The sequence below is a fragment of the Staurois parvus genome, unplaced genomic scaffold, assembly GCF_062004578.1.
Source record: "Staurois parvus isolate SC_StPar_1 unplaced genomic scaffold, SC_StPar_1.0 ptg000132l, whole genome shotgun sequence".
NCBI lineage: Eukaryota > Metazoa > Chordata > Amphibia > Anura > Ranidae > Staurois > Staurois parvus.
In genome coordinates this window covers 2628501-2640000 of record NW_028317928.1, presented here as the reverse complement: position 1 = coordinate 2640000, position 11500 = coordinate 2628501, and the positions used below count along the sequence as shown (strand labels likewise).

The following is an 11500-nucleotide window of genomic DNA, read 5'->3' as shown; positions in this document are numbered from 1 at the left end:
GACACATACACATCATTCATCTACTCTTGGTCCGGCCCCCGGGTCCAATATATGAACCCATTGCGGACCTCAAGTCAAAAAGTTTGCCCACCCCTGATCTAGGTGGATCCTCAATACAAGAAATGAAAGTCTCCTCTTACCCGGTGATGTGAGGGGCGGCCAGTTCTCCATCATGACGTCCTTCTACAGATCCTTGTGTCCTTCTATATACTCCCACTCCTCTATTGTTTCTATATCTTTATATCAGAGGATGTGTGTATCTAGGTGGATCCTCAATGCAAGAAATTAAAGTCTCCTCTTACCCGGTGATGTGGCTGGTGGCCGGTTCTTGGTCTTGATGTCCTTGTACAGGTCTTTATTTTCTTCTAACTCCTCCACCTCCTCCTCCGATGAGAAGCAGACGGTGACATCCTGGAGCAAACAACAATACGATCACCATCCAAACACATCTCTTGTCTGTTACAATGGCCCATAATTCCCGGCACCGCTCACCTCTCCTGTCAGCAGCTCGGTGATCTTGCATGTGACATCTAGAATCTTCTTATTGTTGTTTTTGTCACTTCTCAGTACATGGGGAGAAAGCATGTTCTTGGTCGTCACATGTTCAACAGATGTCTTCTTCACTACTATGTAATCCTATATGTGATAAGTTCAGGTCACTAAAAATAGTTCTCAACTCACATTTCACAATAAAGTTTTATATCTCTTATTTTAAATCAAAGAATGAATCACACCTCTCCAGTCAGCTCAGTGATGTCATGTGACCCTCCCAGAATCCTCCTCACCTCTCCGGTCAGGTCTGTATTTATTAACCGATTTCCGCCCGCCATATAATAATATGACGGACGCAAGGTGGTTCTCTCGTTCTGGGAGGACGTCATATGACGTCCTCCCATTCTCACCGCGCATGAGTGGCTCCGGGAGCGCACAGCGCGGCGATCGTCGGTGCGCTGTGTCCCTCGGACACAGCGGATCACCGATCTACGAAAAGAGCCGAGGATGTCGGCTCGGTCATGTGATCAGCTGTGTCCAATCACAGCTGATCACATGTAAACAGGGAAATGCCGGTTATCGGCATTTCTCTCCTCACGAGCTATCACGCTGACAGAGAAGAAGAGAGCCGGTAATCGGCATTCCTCGGAGGGGACATCTACACAGATCATCAGAGCACTGATGATCAGTGTGCCCTGATGATCTGTGTAGCCCCAGCAGCGCTACCTGTCAGTGTCCATCAGTGTCAGCTCTCAGTGCTCATTCATGCCACCTGCCAGTGCCCATTAGTGCCACATCAATGCCACATATCAGTGCCCATCTGAGCTGTCTTTCAGCGTCACCCATCAGTGCCAGTCAGTGCCACCTATCAATGCCAGTCAGTACCACCTATTAGTGCTGCTAATCAGTGCCCCCTATCAGTGCTGCCTATCAGTGTGCATCAGTGCCGCCTATCAGTGCCGCCTAACAGTTCCAGTCAGTGCCACTTAACAGTGCCAGTCAGTGCCGCCTATCAGTGCCATATATGAGTGCTGCCTTTCAGTGCCCATCAGTGATGCCTGTCAATGCCCAACAGTGCCACCTACCAGTGCCTCCTCATCAGTGCCCATCAATGCCACCTATTAGTGTCCATCAGTGCAGCCTATCAATGCCCATCACTGCAGCCTCATTAGCACACATCAGTGAAGGAGAAAAATCACTTATTTACAAAATTTTATAACGAAAACTAAGAAAAAGTGTTTTTTTTTTTTAAAACTTTCAGTGGTTTTTGGTTTGTTTAAGAAAAAAATAAAAAACCCAGAGGTGATTAAATACCACCAAAATAAAGCTCTATCTGTCTCAAAAAAATTATAAAACTTTCATATGGGTACAGTGTTGCATGATAGTCATTCAAAGTGCAACAGCGCTGAAAGCTTGAAATTGGCCTGGGCAGGAAGGGGGTATAAGTGCCCTGTAGGCTAGTGGTTAATAGATATGAGCAATGTCATGTGACCTACCAGAATCCTCGTCACCTCTCCGGTCAGCTCTGTGTTTTATTAATAGAGATAGGAGTGATGTCATGTGACCTCCCAGAATCCTCCTCACCTCTCCAGTAATAAGGTAGATGATCTCCAGGGTGAAGTTCAATATCTTCTCAGTAATTATGTTCGCCTCATCCATAGTCTGTGGATCAGTCATGACTGCAGCACTGGGTATGGTGCAAAGGCAATACATATGCAATAAATAAATGGTACATGTAATAGTCCTCCATACATTGTAAGTAAGGTGAAAGACTTTATGCAACCAGATCTTTTCCTGTACACATAAGTAGTGATTCCCTTACATGACATTGGTGTCATTGGTGTTGGCCCTGGAACTATGAAGGCATAATCATATAGGAGGTCAATCAGCTACAGCTCAAATAACCCCTAGCAACCTCTGGAGGAACCCCAGGGTTCCGTGGAACCTTGGTTGAGAATTGCTGCATTACATCATCAAAAAATATCTGCACACTCTTAAAATCCACCAAATACGGGAGTATAATTAAAACACTGCCACCGTACTGGAGACCTCAGTGGCTAAAAACGTTGGACTATGATGGAAAGCTACCGTCAAAGCAAGTCAAGTTCTACACATTCTGCTAAGATAGGACAAGGCTCTGTGCATAAAGCAGACCTAAACCCAACACAAACCTGGATCTTGCCGACCAACAGTAGTGTCAAACCTCACCAAAACTCAAGCCTAGGAGCTTTTGAAAAACAGAGCTCTTGAGATTCCTGGGGGGTCCTGCAGTGAAATGGGATACTCTAAGCCAGGGTTCAATGAAATCCTAGGGTTCCTCCAGAGGTTACCAGGGGTTCCTTGGGCAGTGAGCAATTTCTGCCTCTCAGATAAGTTCCCACTGACACCATTGATCTTTTTAGCTATCTCTAAGGGGGAATTCTTCCCAATGTCCACATGTGTAAGGATCATTCTTCCCACTGACCATCACACTAATGTATCATGAGTTGTAGATATATTCATTTTTAACAGGGGTTCCCTGAGACTGGAAGGTTATTTCAAGGGTTCCTCCATATTGAAAAGGTTGAGAAAGGCCACTCTAAACAAACGGACATGCCAATATTTAGGCAAAACATGGAACCCTATCCTGACATAAAAGGGGCAACAGTGCTATACAAAGACAGCAAACCCACAAATGTTAAAAAGAGCCGGCAACAATTGGGCAATTGTTACAAGACACTGGCAACAAAGGGGCAATCATTCCAATACGCAATCAACAAATGGGCAATCATTACAAATGTGACCAACATCTCCCTCTGGTCACACAGTGGCTAGAGAAGGTGGAGTAGCAAAGTCTGCCAAACTGGCTGGGGAAGAACCTAATGAACCACAATCTGCGTTCCATTAGCTTCACTGGAGGACAGGTGGGAAATTTAATGCTTCATTAAAAAACACAACCAGATCTTTTCCTGTACATAGAAGTGGCGATTCCCTTACAAGACATTGGTGTCTTGCTTCTTAACCTGTAAGAAGAAAAAAAAAAAAAAAAAATCACAAAGGGGACTTTTTGCCCTCTATGTGATGAAAAAAAAAAAGCAAAAAAAAAATAAAGTTACACCCAAGCACTTACAATACCACCTGAAAAGTTTTTTTGAGGCCCCTCCACCCCCACATAGGCAAACAAAAAAGCACACATTGGGGGTACCTACACACAAAAAGTCAATTGCCTTACACTTCTTACATATCGCCGCACATGCCAGAATGAGACCTACAATTCTAAGCCTATTTTTCATGGTTATCTATAAACTGATGACCTGTAGGGGGCTTTTAAAGGGTCGCCTATGGAAAATATAGTGCGCCGAAGTTTGAAGCCATTTCAAGGTTTCAAGTTTTGACATGTTGGGGATCTATTTACTGAAAGCAGCCAGAAAATATAGTGTGCCGAAGCTTGATGCAGTTTCACGGTTTGACATGTTGGGTATCTATTGAGTCGGAGCAACCTGAAAATTTAGTTTGCCGAAGTTTGACGCCATTTCACTGTTTCAAGTTTTGACATGTTGGGTATCTGTTTACTCGGAGCAACCTGAACATTTAGTGTGTCAAAGTTTGACGCCGTTTCACGGTTTCAAAGTTTGACATGTTGGGTATCCATTTACTCAGTGAAACCTCACCTTTCATATTTTACGAAAAAAAATTTAAGAATATATTGTGTTATTGTGCCTTAAACCTAACCTTAGTGTATGATTTACTCAAATTTTTTATTTCAAAGACTGTTGCGCTAATATCATCTGCCAAATAATATTGGAACTCCCATTATTTTATTCTCCAGGGTGTCTGCTTTGGGAAAATATGTTTTCAGGGGTTTATGTCATCTTCGCTATTTTACTCTCTAGGGCAGGGGTCTCCACACTTTCTAAACTGGACTATGGCCAGCGGGACTAGAAGTTTTCCTGGCATCAGTAAACATCACCACATAGGCACCACATGGTATCATTGGGAGGAATGGTGTCCCATTGTTGGCGTCAGTTGGAGAAATGGTGCCCTATTGTTGGCGTCAGTCGGAGAAATGGTGCCTCATCGTTGGCGTCAGTCGGAGAAATGGTGCCCCATCGTTGGCGTCAGACGCAGAAATGGTGCCCCATCGTTGGCGTCAGACGCAGAAATGGTGCCCCATCGTTGGCGTCAGACGCAGAAATGGTGCCCCATCGTTGGCGTCAGTCGCAGAAATGGTGCCCCATCGTTGGCGTCAGTCGCAGAAATGGTGCCCCATCGTTGGCGTCAGTCGCAGAAGTGGTGCCCCATCTTTGGCGTCAGTTGCAGAAGTGGTGCCCCATCTTTGGCGTCAGTTGCAGAAGTGGTGCCCCATTTTTGGTGTCAGTTGCAGAAGTGGTGCCCCATTTTTGGCGTCAGTTGCAGAAGTGGTGCCCCATTTTTGGCGACAGTTGCAGAAGCGGTGCCCCATTTTTGGCGTCAGTTGCAGAAGGGGTGCCCCATTTTTGGCGTCAGTTGCAGAAGCGGTGCCCCATTTTTGGCGTCAGTTTCAGAAGTGGTGCCCCATTTTTGGCGTCAGTTGCAGAAATGGTGCCCCATTTTTGGCGTCAGTTGGAAGAATAGTGTTTCGTATCAGTGGGAGGAATAGTGCCCCAAGAGACAGATAAAGACATGCAAAAAGCAGCACCTGGCCCCCCGACCGCAGTTCGAGGACCACTGTTCTAGGGTGCCTGCTTTCAGGAAATATATAACGTTTGGGGGGGGGGAGTTTAATTAGTCTTCAGGCCTAAAATTATTTTCTTTTTTTTTTCTTTAACTCAAAAATGGCTCTGGCACTCAAAAAAAATCGTGCCGAGTCACAGTTTGCAATTGGTAATCACCAGCCCAGAAGAAGGATGCAGATCAGAGGAAAGTCGTTCAAACCCACCTACTTGTTCCAGGTGTGCAGCTGGAAGTCACTGCAGCCTGAGGATCAGAACAGCAAGCAGGCCATCAGCATTTTCAGAAGGAGATCTGCATTGGAGATCCCTATTACTTTTTGATGACAGGCTTCCGATAAAGTTGGTACAGCGGTCTGCCTTCGCTATTGGTTAATACTACGATGGCTCCTGACCAATAGCAGGCACTGAGAATGGCTAGGCAACATTTCATGCCAGAGTAATAAGGCAACCCCTTGTTTGGGGGCTTCTGGACTCTAATCAAGGTTGATTGACCACCACTAACACCCCCTGTAGGTTCACATTGGTAACATTCCTCCTACAGCTACAATCCTCCCCAAGACAGACAACAATAACAGCCATTGGCTCCTCATACCTGTTTCAGCCTGGTCAGCCCAGCCACAGCCAGCCAGCACTGCAGGAATAAAGACACAATAGGCAGAGCAAGCCAATCTGACACTCGTCCCCCTTTTTTTTTGTCAATTCAACAACTTCCTGGTGGACCACGACAAAATGGCCGCCGCTGGACTACAAGACTATGGCTGCCTGCTCACTTCCGGTTCTTCCTGGCGGATAATGAGCGCTCTTTAGAGGTGGAAACGTGTGGAATGCAGAGGAATGGCCAGCAGGAGGCGCAGTTCGGCGCTTACCGCTGGTAGACTGAACCTTGTTCAGCACTTCCGCTGTCTACAAAAAAATGGCGTCTGAACCTCCAGCTTTGAGGACATTTTTTTTGTGTATGTAATTCCAAGGTATATTTTTTACATCTGACTTCAAATGTACTGTCTAGTGAGGAAGAGGCAATAATGTCTTCTTATTATGAGAGAAGGGGGTCCCAGCACTGTGTGTGGACTAGATGGGGGAGGGGGGGTGTTATGTCACCTCAACCCATCAACATCTTCCTGCAAGTCTTCTGGAGGACCTTAGATGGTCAGCTCTGCTGGTGCCAGGGCTAACGACATTTGGGGAGTATTCCCCGGAAAGCTGCAACCCTCGTCTTCTAGAAATACGCTAACTGATTGGAGAGCGTATCAGTCATGGTGTCACCGGTACTTGCATTGGAGAGCGTATCAGTCATGGTGTCACCGGTACTCGCATTGGAGAGCGTATCAGTCATGGTGTCACCGGTACTCGCATTGGAGAGCGTATCAGTCATGGTGTCACCGGTACTCGCATTGGAGAGCGTATCAGTCATGGTGTCACCAGTACTTGAATTGGAAAGCGTATCAGTCATGGTGTCACCAGTACTTGCATTGGAAAGCGTATCAGTCATGGTGTCGCCGGTACTTGCACACGCTACTGATTTACAAACATCAGATATTCCTGGAAGATGAAACAAGAATGGGCTGTATAGCAGTTGCGCATAAAAATTCTTTTTTTTTAATAAAATCAAGGGAAGGTGGCGTAAGCAGTGTTCGAAAATACTGGTCGGCAATGCTGATTTTTTTTTTATCATTTTGTTTCACTGATCTATGAGTAGCATAAGTTTACTTGCCTGTGTGTACACTTCCATTAAAAACAATGGGCTGTATTTAGATCAGTAGAGAAAAATGAGCACAAGTGTGTGTATATACAAATATACAAATATATACAGTATCTCCCAGAAGTGAGTCTACCCCTCACATTTGTGTAAATATTTGATTCTATCTTTTCATGTGACAACACTGAAGAAATGACACTTTGCTACAATGTGACGTAGTGAGTGTACAGCTTGTATAACATGTAAATTTGCTGTCCCCTCAAAATAACTCAACACACAGCCATTAATGTCTAAACTGCTGGCAACAAAAGTGAGTCCACCCCTAAGTGACAAGGTCCAAACTGGGCCCAAAGTGTCAATATTTTGTGTGGCCACCATTATTTTGCAGCACTGCCTTAACCCTCTTGGTCATGGAGTTCACCAGAGCTTCACAGGTTACCACTGGAGTCCTCTTCCACTCCTCCTTGACGACATCACGGAGCTGGTGGATGTTAGAGACCTTACGCTCCTCCACCTTCCGTTTGAGGATGCCCCACAGATGCTCAATAGGGTTTAGGTCTGGAGACATGCTTGGCCAGTCCATCACCTTTACCCTCAGCTTCTTTAGCAAGGCAGTGGTGGTCTTGGAGGTGTGTTTGGGGTCCTTATCATGTTGGAATATTGCCCTGCGGCCCAGTCTCCGAACGGAGGGGCTCATGCTCTGCTTCAGTATGTCACAGTACATGTTGGCATTCATGGTTCCATCAATGATCTGTAGCTCCCCTGTGCCGGCAGCACTCATGCAGCCCCAGACCATGACACTCCCATCACCATGCTAGACTGTAGGCAAGACACACTTGTCTTTGTATTCCTCACCTGGTTGCTGCCACACATGCTTGACACCATCTGAACCAAATATGTTTCCCTTGGTGTCATCAGACCACAGGACATGGTTCCAGTAATCCATGTCCTTAGTCTGCTTGTCTTCTGCAAACTGTTTGCAGGCTTTCTTGGGCATCATCTTTAGAAGAGGCTTCCTTCTGGGACGACAGCCATGCAGACCAATTTGATGCAGTGTGCGGTGTATGGTCTGAGCACTGACAGGCTGACCCCCCCCCCCCCCACCCCTACAACCTCTGCAGCAATACTGGCAGCACTCATACGTCTATTTCCCAAACACAACCTCTGGATATGACGTTGAGCATGGGCACTGAACTTCTTTGGTGGACCATGGCGAGGCCTGTTGTGAGTGGAGCCTGTCCTGTTAAACCGTTGTATGGTCTTGGCCACCGTGCTGCAGCTCTGTTTCAGGGTCTTTCCAATCTTCTTATCGTCTAGGCCAGTGATGGCGAACCTTTTTGAGCCCGAGTGCCCAAACTGCAACCCAAAACCAACTTATTTCTTTCAAAGTGCCAACACTGCAATGAAACCTGAATATCGAGCTTTTGGTTTAGAAAAAACAACTCGTACAGTAGTGCAAACTAATTAACAGTACAGGGATGACCAGAGACTGCGGACAGTACAGGGATGACCAGAGACTGCGGACACAGTACAAGGATGACCAGAGACTGCGGACACAGTACAGGGATGACCAGAGACTGCGGACACAGTACAGGGATGACCAGAGACTGCGGACAGTACAGGGATGACCAGAGACTGCAGACACAGTACAGGGATGACCAGAGACTGCAGACACAGTACAGGGATGACCAGAGACTGCGGACACAGTACAGGGATGACCAGAGACTGCGGACAGTACAGGGATGACCAGAGACTGCGGACAGTACAGGGATGACCAGAGACTGCAGACACAGTACAGGGATGACCAGAGACTGCGGACACAGTACAGGGATGACCAGAGACTGCGGACAGTACAGGGATGACCAGAGACTGCGGACAGTACAGGGATGACCAGAGACTGCGGACACAGTACAGGGATGACCAGAGACTGCGGACAGTACAGGGATGACCAGGGACTGCGGACAGTACAGATGACTGCTGACCTTTGGGGAGGGAGGGGGAGCGGGTACCTGAATTTGACAGGTACCCGCTCTTACTTCCGCAGAGTTTTTTTTTTATCTTACCTGTTCCTTTATCCAGCCGCGCGCTGTCTTCCCGGCTTCTGTAGTGTGGGAGCTCGTCGGACAGCCGGATGCCCAGTGCGCATGCGCGAGAAGCGCTGCGCTTTGTGATTGGTCCGGCGGCTTCTGGGATCTGTCATGTGTCCCAGGTACCGCCTTACCATTCACAAAGCATGCGCACTTGGGACCCGGCTGTCACGCACACTACAGAAGCCGGGAAGAAAGCGCGCCGCTGGATAGAGGGACAGGTACGGTCCCACTGCAGAGCTGAGCGGCCGGCCCGGTATTCTGACACGGCGGCGGTGGAAATACCGGACCGGCCGCTTTATATTCGCTCCATAAGACGCACTGACATTTTCCCCCCTTTTTTGGGGGAAAAAAAGTGCGTCTTATGGAGCGAAAAATACGGTATTCTCCTGGCGTGCCCACAGATAAGGCTCGGCGTGCCGGCTGTGGCACGCGTGCCACGGGTTCGCCATCACTGGTCTAGGCCATCTTTATGTAGAGCAATAATTCTTTTTTTCAGATCCTCAGAGAGTTCTTTGCCATGAGGTGCCATGTTGAACTTCCAGTGACCAGTATGAGAGAGTGCGAGCAACAACACCAAATGTAACACACCTGCTCCCCATTCACACCTGAGACCAGTGGTGTGTTTTGGTTTTGTGCTGCCCTAGGCAAAACTAAAATCGGGCACCCCCCGCATCCAAATTTGTCCCACCCTTTCATCTACAAACTCCACCCCTTCCTCTTTAGGCCCCACCTCTTCCTATTAGAGCTCCACCCACTGACAACGATGGGGCGCTATTCCTCCCACTGACACCAATGATGGGGCACTATTCCTCACACTGACACCAATGATGGGGCACTATTCCTCCCACTGACACCAATGATGGGGCACTATTCCTCACACTGACACCAATGATGGTGCCCCATCATTGCTGTCAGTGGGAGGAATAGTACTCCATCACTATTCCTACCTATGACACCAATGATGGGGCACTATTCATCCCGCTGACACTAATGATGGAGTACTATTCCTCCCACTGACAGCAATGATGGGGCACTATTCCTCACACACTGACACTAATGATGGGGCACCATCATTGGTGTCAGTGTGAGGAATAGTGCCCCATCATTGGTATCAGTGGGAGGAATAATGCCCCATCATTGGTGTCATTGGGAGGAATAGTGCCCCATCATTGGTATCAGTGGGAGGAATAGTGCCCCATCATTAGTGTCAGTGGGAGGAATAGTGCCTCATCATTGGTATCAGTGGGAGGAATAGTGCCCCATCATTGGTGTCAGTGGGAGGAATAGTGCCCTATCATTGGTATCAGTGGTAGGAATAGTGCCCCATCATTGGTGTTAGTGGGAGGAATACTGCCCCATCATTGGTATCAGTGGCAGGAATAGTGCCCCATCATTGGTGTCAGTGGGAGGAATAGTGCCCCATCATTGGTTTCAGTGGGAGGAATAGTAAACCATCATTGGTATCAGTGGGAGGAATAGTGCCCCATCATTGGTATCAGCGGGAGGAATAGTGCCCCGTCATTGGTATCAGTGGGAGAAATAGTGCCCTGTCATTGGTATCAGCGGGAGGAATAATGTCCCTTCATCGGTATCAGCGGGAGGAATAGTGTCCCATCATCGGTGTCAGCGGGAGGAATAGTGCCCCATCATTGGTGTCAGCGGGAGGAATAGTGCCCCATCATTGGTATTAGTCGGAGGAATAGTGCCCTATCATTGGTATCAGTGGGAGGAATAGTGCCCCATCATTGGTATCAGTGGAAGGAATAGTGCCCCATCACTGGTATCAGCGGGAGGAATAGTGCCCGTCATTGGTATCAGCGGGAGGAATAGTGTCCCTTCATTGGTATTAGTGGGAGGAATAGTGTCCCATCATTGGTGTCAGGGGGAGGAATAGTGCCCCATCATTGGTGTCAGTGGGAGGAATAGTGCCCCATCATTGGTGTCAGTGGGAAGAATCGTGCTCCATCATTGGTATCAGTGGGAGGAAGTGCCCCATCATTGGTTTCAGTGGGAGGAATAATGCCCCATCATTGGTGTCAGTGGGAGGAAAAATGCCCATTCATTGGTGTCAGTGGGAGGAAAAGTGCCCTATCATTGGTATCAGTGGGAGGAATAGTGCCCCATCATTGGTGTCAGTGGGAGGAATAGTGCCCCATCATTGGTGTCAGTGGCAGGAATAGTGCCCTATCATTGGTATTAGTTGGAGGAATAGTGTCCCATCATTGGTATCAGTGGGAGGAATAGTGCCCCGTCATTGGTATCAGTGGGAGGAATAATGTCCCTTCATTGGTATTAGTGGGAGGAATAGTGTCCCATCATTGGTGTCAGGGGGAGGAATAGTGTCCCATCATTGGTGTCAGTGGGAGGAATCGTGTCCCATCATTGGTGTCTGTGGGAGGAATCGTGCCCCATCATTGGTGTCAGTGGGAGGAAGTGCCCCATCATTGGTGTCAGTGGGAGGAATAATGCCCCATCATTGGTGTCAGTGGGAGGAATAGTACTCCATCATTGGTGTCAGTGGGAGGAATAGT

General features: G+C 47.7%; 1 protein-coding gene across 3 annotated transcripts in view; it reads right to left on the bottom strand.

Moving 5' to 3' along the window:
* Positions 1-5895, bottom strand: part of LOC149466154 (uncharacterized) — a 13732-nt gene extending 7837 nt beyond the window's left edge. For all 3 annotated transcript variants that reach the window (XM_089672779.1, XM_089672780.1, XM_089672781.1), the window contains exons 1-4: positions 5776-5895; positions 2077-2179; positions 493-636; positions 303-411 (exon numbers count right to left, since the gene is read on the bottom strand). In XM_089672779.1, the coding sequence (XP_089528905.1) occupies positions 303-411; positions 493-636; positions 2077-2169 (346 nt within the window). In that variant the 5' untranslated portion in view covers positions 2170-2179; positions 5776-5895. The remainder of the gene's footprint in view (positions 1-302; positions 412-492; positions 637-2076; positions 2180-5775) is intronic.
* Between the last annotated feature and the right edge of the window lie 5605 nt (positions 5896-11500).